Source organism: Nelumbo nucifera, chromosome 8, assembly GCF_055504915.1.
Source record: "Nelumbo nucifera cultivar China Antique chromosome 8, China Antique-T2T, whole genome shotgun sequence".
Classification (NCBI taxonomy): domain Eukaryota; kingdom Viridiplantae; phylum Streptophyta; class Magnoliopsida; order Proteales; family Nelumbonaceae; genus Nelumbo; species Nelumbo nucifera.
The window spans coordinates 31,052,330-31,079,149 of NC_142656.1; the positions used below are offsets into that span (position 1 = coordinate 31,052,330).

General features: G+C 32.6%; 1 protein-coding gene across 1 annotated transcript; it reads left to right on the forward strand.

Annotated features, from left to right (window-relative positions):
• Window positions 1-24,970: 24,970 nt before the first annotated feature.
• On the forward strand, window positions 24,971-26,663 carry LOC104603135 (mitogen-activated protein kinase kinase 5-like). The gene has a single exon (XM_010267071.2). The coding sequence runs from the start codon at window positions 25,029-25,031 to the stop codon at window positions 26,175-26,177; it is 1,149 nt and encodes a 382-aa protein (XP_010265373.1). The 5' UTR covers window positions 24,971-25,028; the 3' UTR covers window positions 26,178-26,663.
• Window positions 26,664-26,820: the final 157 nt, after the last annotated feature.

The window sequence follows — 26,820 nt, forward strand, 5'->3', positions numbered from 1 at the left end:
TAGATTAATAAAGCTACAGACTATTAGAGAGAGGAACCTTTGGATTTTCCAAGGCCTCTTATTTTAATACATGTTATTATTACATTTAAAAAAGACATTGAGAGAGAGAGAGAGAGAGAGAAAGAGATTAAGGGAGTAGTAATACAACATAATAAAGTAAAATATTAATAAGTCAAAAAATATAAATAGGTTGAGGTTAAACAATCAAAAATAAAACAAAAAAATAAATTATTATTTTAAAAATCCACTAAAGTTTCACTTAAAACTAATAAATATTAACAAATTAAAAAATACTAATAAAAATCAAACTTAATAATAAGAAATTTAAATAAAATTCCACTAATAAAATTAAAAGCATTTCAATTACACTAAAAAAATCAAACTTAATAAACACTAATAAAAATAAGAAATTTAAATACAAAAAATATGAGTTGATAGTTTTAATAATATTATGATTTTAATATGGGTTTGATATATTGCAAATAAAACTTGTGTTCTAGTGTTGTATTTTGTTTTGTTTATTCTTTTTATTTTATTAGATAACTTTGTATTAATATTTTTTAATAAATTAATAATTTTTATGAGTTAAGGCTTTTATTCTACATAGTGCCCATACTACACAAGAGACTTATATAAAATAGAAGACCCGTTAAAAATGATATAAAAATAAAAAATTTAGAACACGTTTGATCACTTATAGTTAAAAGACAAGCTAAATAGATCTAAAAACTCGTAATGTGTGATATATGACAAATACTACTACTACTACTACTACTACTAATAATAATAATAATAATTTATGTATAATTTGAAACCTAATAACTATAATTAATAAAAATTACTAAAGTTAATATAAATATTAAAATTTAGCAAGTTCTTATCTAGCAACTATTAAAAGTTAAGAAATTAATAAAAATTAGTATTAATTTGTACTTAAGGATGACTATTTGTAAAAAATAGTATAATTAATATTAATAGGATAATTAAAATTAATAATAAAAAGTAAAGACTTATAAAAATAAAAAACAATAATTATATTTGTATTTATAAAAATCAGCATATGTATTTATGTATTTTCTCCTTTTTTGTATTTTTCTTATTTTCTTTGTTTTAAAAATATAAAATAATAATTATTGTCATTAGAAAATCTGAATATCATTATTATTTAAAGTTATACACTATTACCAAGATATTATATTATTAGAGATAGAGATAGCATTTATATTATTAAAGAAAGAGGGGGTGATGTAAGGATGTTTGGGTTTTTGCCCCCCTTAAGGACTAAAGAACTCATGATACAAAACCTCCAAAATACTAATATTAATAAAGTAATAAAATATTGTTAAATTAATAATAAGATAATAATAAAATATGACTAGAACAATAATAGAAAACAAAGATATTAATTATTAAATATAATTATATTGTATAAATAAAATATTAATACAATATATTTTGTGGTAGGAAAAATAATTTTAGTAATAATAATATTACTAGTAAGTAATAAATAAATAATAAAATATTAATATTAATATTAATATTAATATTAATAATAAAAATAAAATATTAATATAAAATATTCATTATAAATACTAAGATATTAATTATTAAAGACTAATAAAATAATAACAAAAAAGTACTAATACAAATAATAAAATATTAATAAAATTGTTAGTTGATTCCAATTCCAACTCCAAATGAACCATACAACAACAATCAAATTCTAGTAATTATGTATACATATATGTTACGTATAAATATATAAAGTTTATAATTGATAAATTTAATATTATATATTTATATACATTTGTTATACATATATACTTTAAAAATAATTGTTTTTTTTTAATTTTTTTTGCCATTTTAAACACAATAAGATGGTTGTAGATTAAATGGGAAGATGATCCAAAACCCAACACAATAATAATTAGATGCGAAGTGGATCTAGATTTCATAATAAAATTGCCATTTTAAATTTTTTTTGCCATTTTAAACACAGTTGTTTGAGCCCAAAATTTTGTTGGTTTAGCTAGGTTTAGGTTAAGTTATAAATCATCATCCCTAAGTAGAAGACTTAAGACATTTATAATTAGGTCATTATTAGTTTTAATATTTTAATTAAATTTTGTAGTTCTTATATGGAATGCAAGTGGTTTATTTTATTATTTTTTAATAATTTTTTACTTTTTATTATTATTTTATGTACTACTATTTTTATTAATTTCTTAATTTTTAATAGTTGCTAGATAAAATTTTGCTAAAATTTAATTTTATTTATTAAGTTTCGAACTATAGTTTTCTAACAACTAACCAATTAATAGGACTTGAATGTGAATAGGGATGGCAATGTTTCCCATCCCATCAGGTACTAAGCTTCCCCGACTCGGTGGGGTTAAGGATGGATATTGCATTTGGCAAGGATGAAGATTGATAATGATACCCAACCGAGGATGGGACGGAGATGGGGATGAGGATTTGTTTCATAGTCTTAAACCTTGAGCTTGGACTTAGATTAATTTAATTATGACTAAAAAGGTTAATCTATAGATTCATTTAATTATAACATTTAATGATTAATAAAGTAAAATAAATAAAATAAAACACTAACGGATAAATATGAAAAAATAATTATTTATTGAGTAATTAGAAATAATTTATTATATTTGTTATTAATTTAATTAATCTAAATTATTAAATTATTTTTATAACAAATTACTAAACTAAAGTTTACTAAAATTATTAATATAGTTATCAGTTTCCTTGTTTCACTTTTCCTTGATAAACATGTGCATCGCATGGGTCCCTACTAGTCTATAAAATAAAACCTATAAATTATTTAAGGTAGATATTTGCTTTTATTGTTATAATTTTCAATTTAGTTTTTATTAAATTTTTAGGGAATTTATTTATTTAGAATTTTTATATAATAATTTATTTCTTCGAATCATAAATATATTTCATTTTTTAGTTTGACATATAAATCATGTAAAAAATCTATCTACAAACATAATTACAATTTACAAATCTATTATCTATCTACAAAACCAAAAAAAATAATTTATAGAAAACTAAATAAGAAAAAAATGAAAAATATACCTTACATTGGTATGGTCTTCTTCTTCTTCTTCTTCTTCTTCTTCTATTCCCATTTTTTCCTCCTTTTTTTGTCTTAAAGGTTAAATGGTCAACAATGGATTGATTCACACTTTGAAAAGGAGGTATGGGCACCTGAAAAGGCCAAAAAAATGGCCAACAAAGTAGAACCATTGACTAATTGTTTTTATCATCGAACTAGGAGTCAATATAGCAGTGTATAATATCGATGCCCACAATTGGCATGATATTTCGCCAGTCGTAGCATATCTCATGCCCTTTCATTTCAATACCGATACTCTTTATCCTTGATCGTAACATTTGTCAATTTTTCTTCTCTGTCTAATTATATTGACATTTTACAACAAAGAGCAACCATAAATAGACTCACATCTAGGTTCATACTTAGCTAATGTTAAAGGTGTAAATCAGGTCATGTTGCCCACAAACCAACACGATTTTTAGTCGGCCTAGCACAATAAACTACGGTCCATGCTGGGCTTAGGGTTTTAGGTCCGTGTGTGTGTATAGAATTTTAATTTGAATTATTATATTATTTCATTTTATTATTGCATATATAAACAATTGTATACATCAAAATTCATATAAAATAAAATTTTAATATCTTTTTTAACTTTTTGTCTATTTTTTAATTTATGCTAAAATTTTTCATTATTCTTTTTCAAAATTTTTAAAAAACATGGCTTGGCTGGATTAGTGGCCCAGCCTAGCCCAAGGCTTAGCTTGTGACACGACATAGGTCTACGTGAGTTTGGGCTATAGGCCATGCCGAGCCAACCCCCCAAAGTATCCCAAGGGAGGGAAGCACGACCCGACTTAGTCTGCGGGTCGTGCTGTACCAACCTAGCACAACCCGGTTGACACCTCTAGCTGATGTTTTTTCCAACTAGTATCCACTAATCCAACCCATTGAGTGATGAGCCCAGTCATTCGTTTGGTGGGTAATGTCTCCAGTCTAGACAACATGTTATGGGTCCTATGCCTCCACAAACCTACCAGGATTTCCTGACCACTACTCTCTATCTGTCATGAATTGCAGCCACACATCGCTATATTGAATTGTGAGATGTGTGGTTGCAATTTACGATGGACAGAGTATGGATAGATAAAGTGAGTAAGAAATCTAGGCTCCCCACAACTAGGTTCATATATAAGACCAATGTCAAGGTTAGGGTGTTCGGATCTTTCATATCAGACCTATATAAATTGTACACTGTACACTATACATGGAGTATATTCTTATATAAGTCAATCCCGAAATGATTATTGAGACAACCCAGCCCATTACACCCATCAATGCCTCCACATAAAACAATATGAACTCATGTCATGTTTTATCAATATATATATAACACAATCGTATTCGGATTGGATGGAGTCAAATCTGAATTCAATTTGATTATATAATACATCATTCAAATCCGAGATAATCGGATTGGATGTTGGATCAGACCTTGAATTTTTGGATACCATTGACAGACCTAATTTTTTGTTCAATTCGAGTTTGACAATATATTTTTTATTATAATAGGATATAACCACTAATCACATAAATAAACATATAATATATTTAAAGGGAATCAATTGGTGACCAAGAAAGCCAAGGGCCAAGGTGGGCCACCTTCATTGCAGTTGGGAGGTGTGTTTGCCTAAGTGGGAGACTGAGAGACTGTACGTCATAATTCTTAGATGTAGGTATGTGTTATGCAGCCCCCTTTAAATAAACATACATACATGCATGACATTCAATATTGAAGTGTTAATTAAAACACTGATTAAATTGAGGTTGGGCAAAACTTTTCTCTTTTTCGTTTAGGCCTGTCTTGTTTGTAGTGAAACTTCATTTGTTATTGCGAGTATGTGAGTGCAAATAATTTTGAATATAAAATTTGATTTATTTTTGTTCCAACTTTCACCTTACATTGTTTGTTTTCATTACAAATGAAGTAGAGCAAAACTAGGGTACTCTACAATATGAATGTGTTTATTTTCATTTGGTTTTGAAACCATCACATCCTTAAAAACAAAAACATGTTCTTGGGTTCTGCTTTTTGTTTTGAATGATAAAAACAAGTCGATTTTGTTTAAAAAAACAATACATGCTTTTTGAAGACAAAACAAATTTTGAAGGTAAAAATTATATGATCCTCGGAACATGATATTCTATAACCAGCTGAAAACATGTTTATTAAACCAGAAATTCAAAAGCATGTTTTTGGTAATGTTTTAAAAACTGATGCAGAGGCTGACCCATCATTGCCTCCGGGTCACGGGTTATCGGTTCAATTGTCTGGGTTGAATGGGTCAGATCGTGACACATCATCATTACATGTACGTTTATTATAAATATGTACATAATATTTGATAAAATAATATGATTAAATTCTACACATAAAATATGCGTATATAAGTATTATTTTATGTTTAAATTGTATTTTTATTTTAGTTTTTAGTATTATATTTATAAAAAATAAAAGAATTGGGATTTTTTTTTGCAAAAATAGCAAGAGACGCCTTGGGATACATAGATCTCAAAAAGATACCCAAAATAAAAAGAATCACCTCACTTGAACAACCGAGCACATAGGTATGGCCTTTGAAAGTTTAAACATGCATTGAGTGTGCAATCCATGACATAGTGACCAGGTCAAATGGTTTTTTACCAAAGGGCGAATTTTAGGAGAACCAGACCCAAAAAATGGCCCATGATAGTTTAAATGGTTCATCCTGCTGCGTCAATGGCAAGTTGAAAACATTGGCTTTCTGCTTCAGTCTTGAAAACAAAAATCATATACACTACCAAAAACATGTTTTCTATGTTTTTTCCCATGAAACAATCTGTTTACAAACCAGATGTTTTTATTTGTTTCTGAGACTGGAAACAAAAAAAAACAATTAGTGAGCCAGAATTTGCATTCTTCTTATTTCCAAATAAAACTGCACTGCAAACAAATAAAGTGGTTTTATTACTTCATTCCAGTGGTATTTTCTGGCTACCTCTTTTAACCTGCCAAGATGAATTCAACTCTATGTATGAGTTGTTTGTTTAAATCTTTCTTACACACACAGAGAACATATGGTTCAATCTTGAAGTTATTTAGGGGATGATTTTGGACCAAGCATTTAGGCTCCTCTCATATTAATAATCGATGGGTTTATTCTTTAAAGACAGAGGCTCCAGACCAGTGAATAAATAAGGTGTTTGGTCTTCAATCTCTTGACCCTGTTTGGTGGAGGTGCAACTTGCTGAGCCGGGTTAGCTTGGCCCAACTTGAAAAAGTCAAGACTGGTTTGAAGATTGTGTTAGAGTTGGGGCCTCAGCCAGCCCAATCTATAAAGTCTGAATACAGAAGCTCTGAACCAGTGAATGAGGGCCCATTTGTGACGACTGAAGTTCTAATTGAACTCAGCCACAGAATGAGGCTTCAGTGGAAAGCCCATTTGTCGGAGAGTTTCCTCCAGAAACTGTTTATAGGCTGTTTGGGATGGGACCCACCTCACAAAGCCAAATAAAAGCCACCGTGGGAAAGCGGAAAGCCTTCCCAAACAGGCACTCGATAAATGCTCTTGATGTTTATGCTAAAAGGCTACAAGCTTTGCACTTCAGCTTCATCTGCAAAATAGTGACTGAATGCGGGACAAATATGGGCGACAACAAATAAAGTTTAGGGCTTTGGTCAGGGCACCGCCCATTCGAGCAGTTTTTGCAGTCTTTTGGGAATATCTTCCTACTTATGTGCTTTATTTCATGGAGAGATATTTCTTATGCAAGGTTACAAGAGATAGTTGGAATGGTGTGAGCACAGGCTTGTCCTGACCAAAGCCGATATCTAACCAAATATAGCCAATAGAGTGGTTGCCCGTGTCTTATAAAAGGCAAAAATGGTATTTTTATTTTTATTTTTATTTTCTTTTGATTAAATTTATTTAAATGAACATTAAGGTCAATACTGTTATTTTCCACTGTCATCTAATGGAAGATTGATTAAATCCATTACAAATTATAAGTGGTGTTTTAGTAAAATTTTAACTATAAGATAGGTTTTAGTAAATCCATGAAACTATAAGGGGTATTTTAGTAAATGACCATTTCTATTGTTTAGCTTTTGCTTAATAAATCCCGTGCATCGCACGGCTCCCCGCTAATAATATAATTAACATTGGACATTGTAGTGAGAGAGAGAGAGAGAGATAGATAGATAGATTACATTAAACATGTCATGGTTAAAATTAGATGGATGATATGTCACGGTTTGATTCATCCAATCTGTACAGTTGAACGGTTGACCAATGACCTAGAGGCAAAAACTATTTAACCTCTAAGTCAGTTTTTAAAACACTGATTTTGTTGGGTGAAGTAAATAATATTTATTCTAAAATATAAATTACTAGATTAATTAACTTAAAATTAACTATCTTTTAAATGAAAGTAGACTATATTGCCTAATAATATATCAATGAATGCCTCCATTTCAATATAATTAATCTTTATTAATAATTATAATTTAATGTAAACATATATAATGTATATAAAATTATAGTTAAATTGAAATGGATATAGATAAAAAAAAAATGAATATTAGGCACTTTAATGGAGTAATGGAGAGGTGAAAAAATTAGTGGCATGAAATAGAGGAGAGAAAGTTAATGATGAGTAAATGAGGAGAGTTAAAAGGTTATTGGGCACTTATTTTATTATGTTTAATTTTAAAATTAGAAAACTTCAAAAATAAAGAAAGGAAAAAAATAAGCAAACGTGGGAGCAAATAAGGTGTTCTTTATCAAAATTCATGAGTAGGATTTGATTGGTCAAAATTCTTTCTATATCATATCTTTTCTGTAATATAGATTTTCTCTTGAGAAGAAAAAAAAAAGAAAAAGAGAAAGTAGAAAGTGCCAGTTTAGCAAATTCCGTTTTAATATATAAATATAGATTATGGGTGCAACACAGATTGGCCCGACTTGGCATTTTAGACTGCTTATGACTCAAGCCTTTGAGCCTAGCCCATTCAAATTTTGATAAAAGCCCAACCCAAACTGTTGCACCCTGTATTTGGATTTTTTCCTCACAAAATCGGTCTTTACCTTACAACATTCTCTATACTTGTATATTTTAATTTATGGGAAGATGTTTTCCATACACCACTATTAATGTTGTGAGATGGGTGTGAGGAGAAAATTCAGATTCGTCTCACCCCTACTCTCAATCATATAGTCTGTCCACGGCAGCCCCACATTTTCACCTTTTTTTTTTTTTTCCTTTGATGTTGGATCCAAAACTTGAAAATTTTCATTTACAAACTGCCCAGCTAGGGCTTATTAATTTGGACACTAGGTTGGGTCATTCAAACCGCAATTCATTGGATGAATTGAAGGTGGTGGGCAAAGGTGTGGACTCCACCAATTTCTGTCATGTGGGTGGATCATGTGGTTCGGTCTATCAGACAGGGGACCGATCCACTGGATCAGCCACATGTGATATGTCTAATCTCGCCAACCAGATCTGGTTATACCCAACCTTGCATATAGACATATAAACTTTTTTGGTATAAAAGTTGTTTATAAAGTTGGCTTTATCTTAATTATTTGACTAAGGGCCTGTTTGTTTCATGAGAAGAGGGGTTTGCAATTGAAATCAGAATGGATCATTATAATTCCAATTATTTAGTTGATTGGAATTCAATCTGATTCCCATTTTTGATGGAATGGCATTTCTTCATTTGAGGAAATGGTCATTCCCTCTCCCTTTCTTGGGAATGAGAATACATTCCAGCTAATTCCTATTTTAATTATGATTGCTGAACCAAATAGGCAGGGGAATAGACCATTCCCATTTTGATTCCAACATATTTCAATTCATAATCCGACTATAAACCAAACGGACCCTAAAATTTTTCAGTCAAACTTTTCCATAAGACTCAGTTTGGAAGGAGTATAAATACAAATTTGTAAACTTGAGAATCTTGAATTTTATATTATTTCGTATGTATTTGTATTTGTATTCTTTTCAAGTATAAATATAAATATATAAAAAATAATACAAAATAGAAGGATTTGCACTTTACATATTCATATTTATACTTCTTCCAAACTGACCCTAAAGGATAATGAAAGGGACAATAGAATTATTAATTATTAATATGAGTTTGGGTTTATTTAAGAAAAAAAACCTCATATTTTTCGCCACCAGTTCTATGCTTTCAATCCAATATAATTTTGCACCACATGCATTGCTTCTTAAACCAAGCCATTGTTGGGTCCACGTTTACAATCTAGTGACAGTTAAAGCCTAAAGGCAGAAAAGTAAGAGACTGCATTTGGAATTAAGATATATACGTTGTCCAAACATACTACGTGTCTAAGTATCTAATTATTTGAAAAGAAAAAAAAAAGAAAAGATCAAAAGAATACTAAATATGTCTTAATTTTCTTTTGCACCAATCAATGAAGTGATGAACCAACCCGTTTGGTTTATAGGAATAGGGGTCTGGAATCAGAATTCCATTCTTATTTTTGGTGGAATGACATTCTCTTATTTGAGGGAATGGCCATTCCCTCTCCTAATTTGATAATGAGATCCCATTCTAGCTGATTTTAATTCTGAATCTATTCTTGTCTGAATCAAACAGACTATGAAAATAGATTATTATAATTCCAATTTCAAAGCATTTTGATTCCAACTCTGAGTTTGACCATGAAGTAAGCCAACTCTAATAGTTTTATAGTTATATGTTCTAAGTATGAATTAATAAGAAACCTCTGCTTTATTGGAAAGTTTGCCCTTCATCTAGATCTCTTGATTAGCCATTAGCGTTAGTGGAATCTATTTCACTCAAATGACTATAGCCTATAGGTATGTTTGAGAACGCTTAAAAATAAATGCTTATTTGAAATTAGTGTTTATATGGACTGGGATCACACCATTAAACACTTGTTGGTGTTTGGAAAATAAGCCCAAAATAAGTGCTTATTTAAAAAATAAGGACTTATTTGTTAAGCCCAAATTTCTAGCTTTTTTAAAAGTACTTCCGTAAAGGTGCTTTTATAAAAGTATTTCTATAAAAGTGATTTTATAAAAGTACTTTTGTAAAAGTGCTTTTATTAAAATTTTTTAGTAAAAGTGCTCTTATTAAAGTGCTTTCTTAAAAGTACTTCCGTAAAAGTGCTTTTATAAAAGCACTCATAAAAGTGTTTTTCATAAAAATGCTTTTATAAAAGTACTTCCATAAAAGTACTTTCGTAGTACTTTTGTAAAAGTACTTTAATAAAAGTACTCTCGTGAAAGTCCTTTTATAAAAATACTTTTCATAAAAGTGCTTTCATAAAAGTATTTTCATAAAAGTGCTTTTGTGAAATTTGAAAGAAAATAAAGGACAAAATAGTCACAAATGCTTATTGGAGAAAAAGACTACCAATGCCCAATATGAAATAAGTGCTTATTTTTTAAAATAAACACTTGAAAAAGTTGGGTGTCAAATGCAAATAAGTGTTTATTTGAATAAGCATTTGTTTTTATGCACTTATTTTTAACATAAGCACTCCCAATCATGGCCTATGTTATCTAATTAATGATCCGTTACAATTTAATCATAAATTCTTATGAGATTCTATTATCTTTTAATAGGTTTTAGTAAATAAAAGTTATCCTCATTGCCATGAGAAAACGTATTTTGTCTTACAAAATATCCAGAAATTTTGCAAGGTTATTGATAATCCTTTATAGTAATATAAACTATACATTATGGAGGAACGGTGAGAGGGAGAAACGTAAGCAACATTTTCAAGGGTATTTTGGACTTTTGGCCAAGTCTGAAACACATCTGAACGCATTCAACGCCTGGCCCATGTCTTATTATATTATTTCAAATCTGAAAATAATTTTTAGACCCAAATTTTGATACACTTTCAAAAGCAATATTTTCAGACTTCATAAACATGAAAAGTGTTATCAAATGCCACCTTACTAATGGATTGGTTCCACCAAAGACATGAATCATGCTAAATTAGATGTTATTTGGTAAGTCTATTTTTAGAAAAGGTTTCCAATAGCTCAGATGGTGGAAAGACATTTAGCTTTTAGGGTCTTGTTTTTAATGATCGAGACCATTAGATAATTGGCTACTTTTATTGGGCTTTGAAAAATGCATTTAAAGGCGCTATTTATTGCATGAAAATAATCAAAACTTCATTTAAATCTTTCCAAAATAGTTAATTTTGGTCTTTCCAGATCTTTTTGGATGTGCGTCTTGCGGTCTTATCTACTTCTTGTTACCAAACGAAAACAAGACCAATTATCTAGCTTGTCGTTGTCCAACCCTACAAAACCAGGTGAAAAGATTTACCAACCACCTAATTAAGCATTTTTACATGTTATTCACCATTCATTTCATATTCATATTCTCGTAGCCTATACAGAGATAAACTCTTTAATGTCACAATTTTAGCTTATGTTCAAACTTTTAAATACCAAAATACCATTTTTATTTTTTGTACAATCTTCTATTCTATATTTATTATATTTTATATTTATATTATTATATTTCTATAACCTCCATAGAGAAAACTTAAATGAACATTTTAATTTTAACTAACCGGGACCCGTGTGATGCATGGGACTTGTTAAGGATAAGCAATCGAAACATATAAGATTATACAAATGTTTTATATAATAATTAATAATCACTTATATTTTATATATTACTTTTAATAATTTTTTTACAATACAAAAATAACAATAATTAATTTTAGATAGGATTGTTTATTAAATTTAGGGATGGCAATTTTCCCCATTTCCCCAATCCCCATAGGGATCTGCCCCGAATGGGACAGGGATGGGGATGATTTTCCCCCTACGGGAACATAGATGGGAAAATTTTCATCTCCATTGACGGGGACCGAGCGACCTTGCCCCATGTGGCCCACGATCCTTGCCCCATGAGATCCCCGCTAATATATATATATATGCATACGTTTATATATGTATATATGTACACATACATCTATATGTTAGTATTTTTAAAAATATAGTTGAATATGTTTGAATCTTTTCTAATAGGATTGTAAATTTTAATTATTTTATTTTTATTTTTTAAATAAAATAAAAAACAAGAACATAATGGTTGACATTATAAAGAATCATGGGGAGTGAGGATCCCCGCAAGGATAGGAATCCCTGTTAGCAGGGATGGGGACGGGGACGTGGATGGGGATTTTTCTGGGGATGGGGATGGGGAGAGACTCCTTGTCCCCACCCCGCCTTGTTTCCATTCTGAATCAAACTAATGAAACTAACCAACCCGATTTCTAGTATTTCCTGTCGAGTTGGATTAGTTTCGCTTTACCCATTTGTAAATTGACTAAAATCGAATGACCTGCCATAGATATACATTAATATTTTATATTTTAAATATGGAAAGTGGGAAAATTTCAATATTTCTTAGGCTAAAATAGTTTATATCATAAATTTAAACTTTAAATTTATTTTTTAATAATTCCATTGTAATTTTTTAATTTTAAACTTAATTTTTAAATTTAAATCTTTTGAACCGATCGATCAAACAAAAAATTGACCCAAACCGATATAACATGAGTGACTAACCCCCCAACCTGACTAGGTCAATTTGGTTGGCCAAACAACATACAACTGTACCAAACCAACTCGTGAACAATAATTTAATCTGCAATAATTATTGAAAATTTTCTATTAAATAAAAAAACAAAATAGATTTATACATAATTATAGAAAATATATCTATCACAAAAAAAACAATAAATAATTATTGAAATACAATAAATATTAATTTTTGTATAGATAAATATATAATAAATAAAGATTAAGTTTTTAAAATTATTATTAATAAACAATAATTATTTGAAAGTTATTTACTAGAATTACCATTTTGTATAAATGAAATTAGTTATTTACAATATTATTTATTTATTGAAATAAAATCATTATTTAAATTTTAAAATATTAATTACTTGTTGAATTTAATAATCCATAAAATTATAGTACTATTACTACATAATTTTGTTATTTTAACTATTTAAAATCTTGTTATGTTAAATATTTCGTTATTTAAAATATTTAGTTATTTAACTAAATATTTAAAATCTTAGTCTATTTATTATAATTGAAAGTTATTAGTAACTGTTTAAAATATATTATTAATTGATTTAAAATGTTAATTTTAATATTTTGTTATTGGAATATTTAAATAATATTTCATTTTTAATGTTAGATTTTTATTATTTGAATAACATTTAGATTGAATAATCCAAAAAATCATAATTTATATTGTTTGTACATAATTTCGTGATGAATTTTGTAAAAATATATAACTATTAATAATATGAATATTATTAAATCGATTATAATTATATTTTATCTTTTTAATAATTATTTTAAAGTTATCATATAATTTTGTTAGAATATTTAAATAATTCTTATTTTTTTTAATCCAAACTTTCTTTAAATAAATGTAGATAAAAAGTGGGGGAGAAGAAAAATAAGAATTAGAGATAATTTAAGAGAGAAACTCTAATAAATTAGGGATAACTTAGGAGAAAGGTGGGGATAGTGGGGGAGGTTGAGAGAGATTTTAGAAATATTTTTTTGGGAAAAGTAGACTTTCTAATTGGTAGTTTCAAAAATGACATGGATTAAAAAAAATTCAAAAAAGAGGAGAAATTTTCTAGGCTTTGCCCTGCTTGTGACCTCTTACACGTGCATTTAGAATCTATGTTAATGACGAAAACTCCAAGAGGCCAAATATCATTTGATCAATGCCGATTCATAGTGGTTAGTGGGTTTTTAAAAGCAGATCTTTTTAAAACTAGATCAAACATGGAATCATTCTGGGACTGGTTCCTAGATCAAATGGTCCAATTGTTCGGTTTGAACCAATGTTTTAAAAATGGCTCAGAATCAAACTGTTCTGGCCATTGGTTTTTGGGTTGATGGTTCGATCGTCCAGTTCAAATGAATGGCCTGTTCTGACAAACAAATGGCTCGTTCTGACTTAAAAAAATAAAAAAAAAGCCAAAAACCATTATCCGGATCAATAATTCAACCACCGGAATCAGTGGGTCACTGACCAAATCAACGGTTTTTGGCCAAAAAAACATTTATAGGATGAAACAGAACTGATTGCCTGACGAGTTTCTGAATTTTCTGATCCAACTGTCTGGTCTGATCCGGTTTTCAAAACCAGGCCATTCAATGAGATTACTGTGCCTCATAGACAGGCCATGTATCCAGCACCCGATCTTACACTAAAGAGAGAGATGCTTAGACATAAAGAAATTCTTAGCTTCATTAAGAAGCCTTGACCTAAAAGCCATTAACAAATCAAAATTTGTTAAAAGAGAGTAAAAACTTGACAATTTGACATCATGTCAACCCGGAGGAATGGTATAATCTCAATTTGTATAGGGGTATTTTGAAAGGCATGTTGATATTCATACATTTTTTAATACCGGATTCTAATTTTCCTACTTCCTAGTTTAAGCAATATTCCTACAAGGCCCATTCATATCTGGATTTTCATGCATTTATCTATTTTACATTTTACATGTCTTTCCTTGTTGCTACTTACTAGTATTTTGCAACTTTCATTCATGTTATTTAATAATTCAAGATTTTATATCCCTTTTTAGTAGGGATGGCAATTTTCTCCAATCTTTGTAGGGACCCACCCAAAATGAGGTGGGAATGGGGATGATTTTCCCCCTTTTCATCCCCATTGGTGGGGATGGGGAGAGTACTTCTAGTCCTGTAGGGATCCCTACTTGAGAAATGGCATAAAAGTCATTTTATTATAGCTTTAATGATAGTTTTAGTGGTTACTAAAATGTTGATATTTTTCTATTTATTTTATCTCTAATTGTAAGGGTTGAAAATATAACTTTAATTATTACTTTCCACCTCACTTAATCCCCTCTCATTAAGTGTTATACTTAAAGGTATTAAATCTCATTTTTCTCTTATTAAATCCTATATTTAAGTTATTTTTCACTAATAAAAGCTATTAATTAGATATATGTCAATATTTTTAATAATATAAATTCATATATTTTAATACTAACTCAAAAACAAAATTAATCTTTATCTAAGTGGTGGCTAAGCAATTTAACCATCCAAATCAAATTGATCAACCTATGAAGTCATAGTTAGGTAATAAAATTTTTAAAATAGAAATAAAATAGAAAAGTACAAAAATATAGAAAAATTAGACACATTTATGATATTTGTATTAATTAAATTAAAAAATAAGTGTAATAAACAAGAATTATTTTTATTGATAATGAAAATGAAATACATAATTTATAACCGACCAAAATGAAATTATCTTACTGTTTGGTAAAGATCAATAGTTCAACTTTTGAGTCAAATGTGTAAACATTTAATGTCATAAATAAATAATAAAAATTAATAAAATAAAAAAATAAAAAAACACAAAAATACAGATAAATTATATAAAAAAATTGAACACATCTATAATTCTATATTTACACTATTATTAAAAATATGAATAAGATTGTGGAACTTTCTTTTGACTAAAATATTCACTTTTTAATTTAGTCCCTATTTAATTGTGAGGTTTTCATTGTAAATTGAACCACTACTTTTCACTTCATTCAACTCCTTCTATTTAAATCTTACATTTTTTTATAAATGAACAAAAAAGGATGAATTAGCCATATTGATGATACTTGAAATTTCACAACTTGATCTGATTATTACATACTTAGGTGAGGTGTTTGTATAATCAGATTTTGATTTTGCAATCTGCATTAGATTAATAATAAAAACAAAAAATAAAAAAATAAAAAATACATATTTATAGAAATTTAGAATTGCCACATGCAAAGCATATGCATGCTTACTAGTATTTTTAAAAATATGGTTGAATATATTTAAATCTTGTTTAATAAAATTGTAAATTTTAACTATTTTTTAATTTTTTTAATAAAATAAAAAACGAAAATAAAATGATTGATATCATCAAAAATCATGGGGAATAGAGATCTCTATGGGGACGGGACAGGGATAACCTTATCCTCGCGAGTGAAGACAGGGATAGGGATTTTTGCCGAGGATGGAGATGGGGAGTGGCTCCCCGTCCATGCCCCCATTGCATTCCTACTCTAGAGCATTTTTTCCTACAAAATATTTTTTGAGATATTTTATAACCTGCAATGTACGTTGTTTTAGCATTAGATTAACCCTGGATGAGATACAATGATGGAATTATAGGGACAGATTCTGTTCTGTTTTTTAGGTAAAGGGTTCTGGTCGTTTATAACTTTGAATTGCTTGGGGAATTGGAATGAGTTATCTTTTCATGGGTATTTTATTAAAACATTCCTATAGTTTCACTTATTTACTAAAACATGTCTTATAGTTTACATTTTACTAAAACTCCCTTTGTAGTTTGCAACCAATTTACTTGCATGGTGTTTGGAAACATGAGCATTTTTTGGGATTGATTTTTAAGAAAAAACAACCATGCTTTCAAGACCCGTTTTTCACAAAAAAATGCTTCTACCACGTAGGCATTGAGCAACACTATGCTGTTTGGTAAGGTGATTTTCATCATCGTTTTTCATGTATGTGCTGATAGGCAAGCACCACATAGGATACACATCAGTCAACCATTGGCGTTTCATGCATCGGTGAGGTCCCGATTTTTTAATAATTAGCTGAACCAAACAATGAGATACATGGGCGTTTGTTAAAACGCCTATGTTGATCCGACATGGCACTGTTTTTTTGAAAACGGCCACGGTTCCAAACATCCCCTTAATTATCAAGAATCTTTTATATTGTTGTCTAAAAATGGTAACTTGACCACCTATATTGAGTGAAAAATGTTCAAAGGCATGGGCCTATGCTATTTTATTCCAAAATTACCCCTAGAACATCATATTGAGATTTTAAAATAAACCATTGTTTGATTTCCAGTTCTACCACACCATGTTTGATTTTTGTAGAATGAAGAAGAGAGATTAATGCATGCCATGTTATTAGTTAATTTGCAACATCATATCTTCCTTATAGAGAATAAAACTGATCGAAAAGAATTGTTGCCCATGTTTTACTAGGGGCAAGAGTAGCATTTCCATTTATATACATTTTTTGTAGATTATATTCGTCCAAACAGATCTTAAGGTCAAAACTGTCACTTTCCACTTTAACATAATAGAAGGTTGATTAAGTAAAACAGTTTAAATAAAACATAAACTAATAGGTAAATTTTAGTAAATCCTTAAAACTATACAATGGTGTATTAGTAAATGACCCTTTTGTCCATTTTAGCACGGGTCAATAAAGAGAACCGCCGTTAGGAGGCAAGTTCCGTTAATTGTTTTTTTATATCCTGAAGTGACGTGGTTAAAAACTATTGGAGGCTACAGGAATTTTGTGGACCTTTGGTCCATAGGATGCGAGTTCACACTAATCATCCCTTTAATGCAACTTCAATTTTAAATCTGAAAATAGAGCTCTTAAATTAGGGTTTTCTCAATTTCTTGTTTCAGCATTCAGCGTATTTAAGGGCTGCAAGGTTCAAATTTGCCACACAAGGAGGACATAAATGTTGTAATTAATCTGCTTTGGGCTGTCTCTTTATTCTAAAGATTCTTTGGTTGTCTATTCATCTTTCCTAGACAACTCAACTAGCAAATTTGTCCCCTATCTCTCTCTCTCTTTATATATAATAATAAGGATAACATGTACTGATACATTTATTACATAGATATTTTTAGAGGCTAGAGGGGCACTAACGAGTCTGCATTCTCTCCACAGGTTTCAACTTAAAAGCCCTTGCTCCATGAAGCTCAATTTTATAGGTTTTTTTTTTTTTTTTTTTTTTTTTTTTTTTTTTTTTTTTAAAAATTAAGGCGCTCTTTTTAGGGTGTTTGGTTTTGTTTATGTTTATTCGGTAAATGTTTTATATTTGTGTAACTGCAAAATAGAGAAACATATTTATTGAAGATGTTTATGATACATAAGCATCATTAGGCACCATATCAGCAAACCGAAGAGATGCACGCACAAAAACCAAAGTTTGCCTTTAGTGAGATATTTGCAAATTTCGATACACACAAATGCAATTACTGAGGTATTTGCTGACAGGGCACCTATATGGCACCGTAAATAAAAGTTTACTCAATAAATATAAACGGAACCAAACATATACTTTGTTTGCAGTGCAAATCCTTTTTCTTTTTTAATACAAAAATTACCCTTGGTTTAGTTTTATATCTATTTGTTTTTTGTTATGATTTGCATTTATGTTTATACAAAATTTATACTTTTTGTCTTATTTGTATTTATTGGTATATAAATTTTGCTTCTCAAGAACCGATACAAAATTTGTATCACCTTCCTCCTTTAATTCCCTCTCATATAACGTCACCTTGCTTTCTACCTCACTTTTAAACAAATAATCCTCCTTTTATCTCCATTCTCTTTCATACAAGGTGGGGACCACATTATTTTACATCTTTACACTCAATCTATTTGTATCCCATGCATTTACACCAATTTAAATGAAATTTGCATTGCAAACAAATTGAGACTAAAAATCTAAAAAGAACAAAGAAAAAAATGGATAGCTAATATGGATAATATCTCTAGAAAAAATTATACTAGAGAACTCACTTCAGGATGATAAACCAGTTCCAGGTGGTTGACTGATTATTCTGTTACCCAATGAGCTTTTTTTATATCTTTTGAAGGGCTACACAACTGGGGGAGGTAGTCCATCCTCTAACTCAGGAGGGATTCGATCTGAAGTCTCCACTACAACCAACAGGAAATCTTACCAACCAGCTGATTGGCACTTTGCACTTAATGAGCTTTTTTGAGCCTTAGTTTTTGACTGATTATTGATTTTATGGGCACTGAATAACCTAACCAGCCGATAAATCAATAAAACCGAGCCATTAAGGGAGTATTCGACAACATGGTTGATTTTATTTTTAAAAGTAAAATAACTACACCATTATCAAATTTGTATGGTTTTTACTGATATGACAATTGTTTTTGTTTTCAAAAAACAAAATCAACCATATTGTGAAACACCCCTCTTCCTCCTTATTTTCTGTCCCCTCTGAAGCTCACAATATTGGTTAAACCATTAATGCTAGAAACAGGTGAGCCTGCATTAAAAAACCTCTGACCTGGTTAGACTAACCAGAGTGGAGCATGGATTATAAGAATGAGCGTGTATATTCTTCTTTATTAAGGAATTGGTTAATATTATATCAGTCTCAAAATGGTGGGCCTCTGGCCTCTGGCTCTCCTCTAGGGTCAAACCTGATGAGACAACCTATCGAATAAACTTCACATTCTTATAATCCTCCTCCTGAATTTTTCTATTGATATTTCTTTCTTATTATATTGAGTCCTTATATTAAATTATCATATCCTAACATTATTGGCCACTAGGTTTTTCTTACGGAAGACAAAATGGAGAAAGCTTCCACGGAACCAGAAAGATATCAGAGTTTTATCATTATTATTGGATGAGGAATATCATCATGACAATTCTCCTATCTCACAGAGATTTTCTACTTTTCTTGAAATTCCACCTTTTAAAGCTTTCAATGAATGTTTTCTTCCTTTCTACCCTTCCTATCTTTCTTACTTAATGAGACAAAGTCCAATATGTCTTGCTTCCCAAGTTCCCACAACACACAATTCACAACTACCCCATTATCCAACTGACTACATAGGAGAGAGAGATTCATTCCTTGGAAATATTCAAATCACCCTTTGAGAAGAAACATATAAACAAAAAATCAGAGGTTTGAGATGTGTATTTGACTCCAACCAGATTGGAAGGTCTACAGGAGAAATGTCATGGAAACTACTATCAGAACCCACTTAGAAACAGATCTAGAGAGAGAGAGAAAAAGAGAGAATTTGAGATTTTGTTGAGTGGTGAGAGGGACTAGGCTTCTGTCCCCTCTGACATAAAGACTTTTGTCGTTTGGGTCTCCATAGTCAGCCCTTCTCCCCTAATACACCCTCCAACTTTGAATCATTCTCTCCTTCCATTACACAGAGAGCAAGACGTTTGGCTCTTTTTGGCTCTTTCAACGCTCGTGTTTATAAATTATATAGAACGAAACTGCGAGACGAGACTCTCACCGAAGCCTTCTTAGCTTCTTCCTAACGGGAAACTGCCTAACAAAGCCTTTTTCCCACTTATTCCTCCCCTTGTCAAATTAAATTGTCAAGCACGTTCAGCACCGTTGATCTTGCATCTATATATCCCACCAAAAGGCATACATGTCATTGACAGCATCGCCCTACTTTGGTTGCTTACATCAACATCAACACCGTTCAAATCCACGACATGGGTTCATGTAGATTACACCCAGCTCCGGTTTCCTACTCCATGTCATTGCCACGTGGCAAATACAACGAGAGAATGAGACACACCAGAATTAATTCTGGTTTTGTGATACATGGACCAGAAGCTAGAGTTGTGGTGAAACAATTGCCACGTGGCTTCTCCAACTTTGTTGACTTGAAATTGAAAATGTCGAAGAAGAGCCATTATTGACACGTGGTACTTGTGAATAAGACGCACTCGGTGGTCAACAATGTCGTGTGGTTGATATTGAGCCTCTATAACTGAGACTCCTCTCTCTCTCTCTCTCAACTTAGCTTACAGCAATTATGATGTAGAACCCATCGAACCGTATAACTAATGCCTCGACGTGGGTCTTACAACGCTTTAGAACGTTGGATTGGAATCATGTTTAGACTAAAGATGCACCCCTGCCGTGTATTATCACCTCCCTGAAATCAGATCCAATTTGACACGTGGACATATATATGGCATGAATCTCCGATCAACGGTTAGGATTGAACGCTTGATTTCTCCAATTGAAAGAATATTGGCGCTCGGGGTCATCTAGATAGAAGAGAATTGACTCAGTTAACCTACAATTGTATATTGCATCTCTTTTCTCAGATTGACCTTTTTAAATTGTTTATTGTTTTCATACAATAAAAATGAGAAAGTGATAGTTTTTGCCAGGTGGCAGAGGCTTGTTGGATAGAAGCTTACTGGAAGACGACGACCGAAAAAGTCACACCTGGGCCCGACCCAATTTGAGTTCCCACCTTACTTGGACCATGAAAAACTGGAGTATAAGCAAGGCTTTAGGCTTCTCTTCTCCAAATCACATGCTTAGACTTTGTATTTATATTATAAAGCAATCCATTATATTGTAACACTTGGTAAATTTATTATTTATATACAGCCAGATGTCACACCATGATGATATGAGATCTAGACATTAGATTAGTATCACAAATGTTAATTAGTAGATTCCAATCTAAGGTCTTCCTTAATATCAACCAGTGTTTAGGAAATTTAACCAAATTGGCTGATCGGTGAATCCATCCATCATATTTAAATATATTGAACCCCACATTTTCTTTTATTTTCAAAAGGGGACCCTATCATTGTTTATCTATTTATGGGAGAATTCTGACCATGTTTTTAGATTCCAGGGCATTGAAGTCCTAATCAGAGGAAATATTTAATCCAAGCTCCTGAGTCCTGAACACAAGTCCACGACCCCTTCTCACCTGCCTAGGTTCAGCCCACAGAACCTCTACAACCACAGAAAATATATGTTGTGGGAGCGCTCGCATGGTAAGGGTTGCGTGAAGCCCAAGTGCCCAACCTACGGATTCAAGGACAAGGAGTTCAGATCTCCAGAGTCATTAGATTCAATACTTCCCAACTGGGGCGGGATTAGGGAAAGGGGCTAACACACCGCTCTTGCCGTGTGAGCGCTCCCACCTGATTGTCAAAGGGGATGACATAAAAGAAAAACAAATTTTAATGTGACCAATTCAGTGGGTTTCCAAATTCCTATGAAATGGATGGATTGGATTGATGCATGGCATTAGTGCAACACTTGCATGAACACGTACCTTTTTTTTCGTACAGTGGTGGGTCCCACTTAAAATTACCCGATCTCAGGGCTGCACTCAGATGCTCGTGACTCTGTGAATCAGTGTTTTTTAAGAAACCTACGTGGACAGTGGGCTGTGAGATAGGGAATTTAGGAAAGCTTCAGCCCGATCGAGGGTTGGACGGTTCAATTCAATTGAGTGGCCCGTCCGGTCTAACAATCAAATGGGTCCGATTACCCGGTTTGAATATTCAAATTAAAAATGGAAAAAACAATTTTGTTTTAGGTTTTCAATTTATTTCATACCAAAATGAGCTTAAAACAATAGCTATAATAGGTTAAAACATTAATTAGTGCATTTGAAACAGGTTTGACCAAGTCAATGTTTATACGAACCGGACAGCCTAAAGGGTGTTTTAGCCGCCCAGCCAACCCGGCCAGAGCCAGAACACACTTCTATCATTCTATGGCATTATTTCTCTAGAGTCTAGACTGTTCATCTGCTGAGGGGCTGTTTGGACCAGCCACCTGTGTGGTGTCCCCACATTAGCCCAATGACTGGGTTGCCCAATAGAGACATTTTATAAATGAGTGCTGAAGAACTGAATCCTTCTTTTCACATGACGATAGTAATTGGGCCAAAACTAGCCACCTGAAAAGAGAGTGAAGTGGGCCCATTTTGGGCTGTCAGCACAACCCACCCACCAAAATCATGACCCAGAAGGATTCCAAATCTACATCATCTAAGCAACAATTCTAGCTATGATCCATCCCCAAGCCGACTGGCCACTCAAAGATTTGAGAAGTCAGACAAGACTATAAAGCAAAGATTTTTTATGGACATTCTGTTTGGTTAGGAATCCATGGAGAATGGTTCTTACAAAGCCTAATCTTACAAAAGGGGAGGTGAGTCCACCATGGATGCCAATGTGCTCCCAAAAGGATGATACCCTTTTAGAATATAATCTTAAAATAGGTTTGTTCAATCATGTTGTAACTAATCTCTACTTTAAAATCCAAACAGATACTACATTTTTTTTCTTCTTTCTTATCAACCTAGTTCAAATGCTAGATTTTATTTAGGAGAGAATTGTTGCTTTTTATCTCTGCTTATGTAGAGACCATGATATTGTGACCTTATTCCAAGTAAGATGTTGTGGACTTATGTTAGGCTACCATTTAGAAGAAAAGGCAGTAAAGCAATTGGGAGAGAGAGAGGGAGATGGAAGAGAATTCCATACCCTGCCCAACTCTGCCTTTTTGAATTATTCTAGCAAGTTTACTTCCTCCTTTACATCTTTATTATCATGTCCTATTATCAAGTGGGTCAGGATTCACTGATATGAAAGGCAACTGGACAATTCTTCATCTGGTTCACTGTAATTCTTCACAAGGCAATAACTTGTTTTATTTCTCCATCTAGTTCACTGTATTGTTAAAGTTTTACTGGCAAATGGGACAATTAAGGGTTATTTGATTGATGCCTATACCAGTTACAATCTCTCTCTCTCTCTCTCTGAAAATTGGTAGGTGTTTGGTTGCATGTAAACGGCCGTGAAAAATAAGCATATTTTTTTTTAGAAAAGCAAACACTAACCGAAGAAAAATGGCATTCCTTTCAGGTTTCCATAAATCATTTTCTAAATAGAGATCGATCCTCATGAATCATATTTTTTTTCAACCATTCATATTCAGTTATCTTCAAGTTAAGCAAAAGATCAAAAACAATTAAGAATGTGATATGTTTTCCTATTGAATATCATCTTCTAAAGAAATAAGTCGTTTTCCTTTATTTACCCAGCCGAGATAATTATGAAATATAATCCAAAAATAAAAGAGTGTTAATAAAAATTACTTGTGATTCAATTCAATAGACCCATTTCCACCCATTCCATATCTTAGTTCTTTTCACATAAACCAATTCCTTTTTTTAGTATTTCCTTCTCTTATCATTCATCCACCACCAACTCAAGACTTTATTCTGCATCAAAAAATGAAACCCTTTTCTTGGATTGGGAAAAAAAGCCTCATTAAAATTTAACATATTCACATCTAAATGCAAAAATTCTCGATGCCTACTAGATGAACCTCACCCAATTAGATTATCCCAATTGGAATAATGTGGTTCTATTATCATCAGATTTTGGGCAAGAATTTAGCATCTAGAAAGAAAAGATACAATATACAATGCTAGATGTGGGGACCCATCTGTAACATTAAATGTCATGTGTTGATGATGTGTTTCAGAAGCATGGTTTCCAGATATATGAATCTACCCTAATTTCTCTTTTTTTCCTATATTACTTTCTAATGGGTCCCTCTACACAATTTATCTGCACATAATTTATTTGTGCAGACTCTGTTACCATTACTATCTCAAGTAAAAAAGAAATAATAGATCAATGAATGAAGAAGAAGCACTTTAATCACATAAGAGAGATCAGATCAATAGAGAAAGCCAGAGCCACCATCATCAACTGAGCCAATGGATGTAAGATGGTTAGAAAAGGCTAAGCTTTTAACAGGGTTTTGTAAGAGAAGAAGACAGATCTCTTGTCTTGAAATCTCGATTCCCTCTTGATAACTACCTCTCCAATATCCAATATATATATTTTTAAACCCCCCTCTCTCTCTCTCTCATCAGCTGTCTCTTTCTTGCCTTTCTCATTTCCCCATAATAACCAAAAATAATATAAAATTAAAAATAAAAATTCTTTCTTCCTCCTCTTCTTCTTCGTCTTGAAATTCCCTTTCTCTTCTCCTTCCTTTGTTCTTCTGCTTCCCTTTCTTTCCCAGAAATTTCTCTTCTTCTCCTTCTACAAAGACCCTGAACCTGTTTCATGGGTGCAAGAACCAACGATTCAGAGGCCATCAAATAACAAATACGGAGGAGAAGAGATGAGAGAATGAAAAAACCTAATCGAACCAAGCCAAACCCACCATCAATCAAGCTCCACTATTGAGTCATGAGACCGGTTCTACCCCCACCACCCAGCTCCACCACGAATCGCCCTCGGCGGAGGCCAGACCTGACCCTTCCTCTCCCTCAACGCGACCCATCTTTTGCTGTGCCTCTTCCTCTCCCTCCCGGCCCCAACTCGGCCCCTTCATCCTCCACCCAACAGAACCAGAACCCCCAACATCCCCCCGTCAGCTTTTCTGAGCTCGACAGAGTCCACCGAATCGGCTGCGGCAGCGGCGGCACCGTTTACAAGGTACGACACCGACGCACCGGTAGGTTCTACGCCCTCAAGGTGATCTACGGAACCCACGATGATGGCGTTCGTCGCCAGATCTGTCGAGAAATCGAGATCCTCCGCAACGTTGACGACCCCAACGTCGTCAGGTGCCATGACATGTTCGACCACGCCGGCGAGATCCAGGTCCTCCTAGAGTACATGGACGGTGGATCTCTTGAGGGGACCCACATCCCCCAGGAACCAGCTCTTGCCGATCTTGCCCGCCAGATCCTCTCCGGCCTTGCGTACTTACACCGTCGCAAGATCGTGCATCGTGATATCAAGCCGTCGAATCTGCTCATCAACGGCCGCCGGCAGGTCAAGATCGCTGATTTCGGGGTCAGCCGAATCCTAGCCCAAACCATGGATCCGTGCAATTCGTCGGTCGGGACCATCGCTTACATGAGTCCGGAACGGATCAACACCGACCTCAATCATGGTATCTACGATGGTTACGCCGGAGACATTTGGAGTTTTGGTGTTAGCATATTGGAGTTCTACATGGGTCGGTTCCCATTTACCGTCAATCGGAATGGCGACTGGGCTAGCTTGATGGTGGCAATTTGCATATCCCCGCCACCGGAGGCGCCGCACACGGCGTCGAAAGAGTTTCGCGACTTCATGTCATGTTGCCTGCAAAAAGATCCGGCGATGAGACGGACGGCTGCCCAATTGCTACGTCACCCTTTTATAACTCAGAACAACAGCAACAACAACAATAACAACGGCGGAAGCAGCAGCGGAAATCGTCATGGTCAAAGCCAGGTGCATCAACACCACCAACTTCTCCCTCCACTGCAACATCAACCTCCTCCACTTCAACATCACCCTCCTCCACTTCAACACCAACCTTCTTCATCCTCATCTCATGGCTGATATACTTATTTCAATTTTCCTTGTTATGATCTAGACTTCGATTTCTATTTCTGAAGAAATGGAGAGAGTTTCAGTTTCTATCAATCAATCAATTTTCCTTGTTTGATTATAGACCCAACTTAAGTTTTTTCTTCAGCCAGCGATTAGAGATGGGGATTAGTTTTCTTTTTCTCTGTTTTTTTTTCTTTAAAAATCTTTTTTTCTCTTCTGGGTATCTGAGGATCGAGGCGGCTGACCGGATTTTAACCGGAGACCCAATTAATGGGGCGGCTTTGTGTTGTAATTTATATGGGCCAGTCTCTATATCACAGTGGATGTAACAGGAGGAAGAAGGAAGAAAACGGAAAATTATGACCTTTTTCCTCCCCTGTTTTGATCTTTTTATTCTTTGTAAAAGGATGTTGGAAATGGGTTCAGAGTTCAACTCTTTCTTTGTATGGCTAGTTTGAAATTGAATTGTGGATTTTTCACCCCTTTTCAACTGAATTTCCTCTACATTTGGAAGTCAAATTTATGGAGCTGATGAGAGAGAGAGACTAGGGTAAAGATGGTTGAGTCCCTTTTATTTATTAATAAGGTTATAAAACATATCTAGGGAAAAGATTTTCACAACCAAATTTAGGAGAATTCCATTAATGCATGA

Coding starts and splice junctions, on each gene's coding strand:
- LOC104603135 (XM_010267071.2), top strand. CDS start 25,029: ATGAGACCGGTTCTACCCCCACCACCCAGCTCCACCACGAATCGCCCT.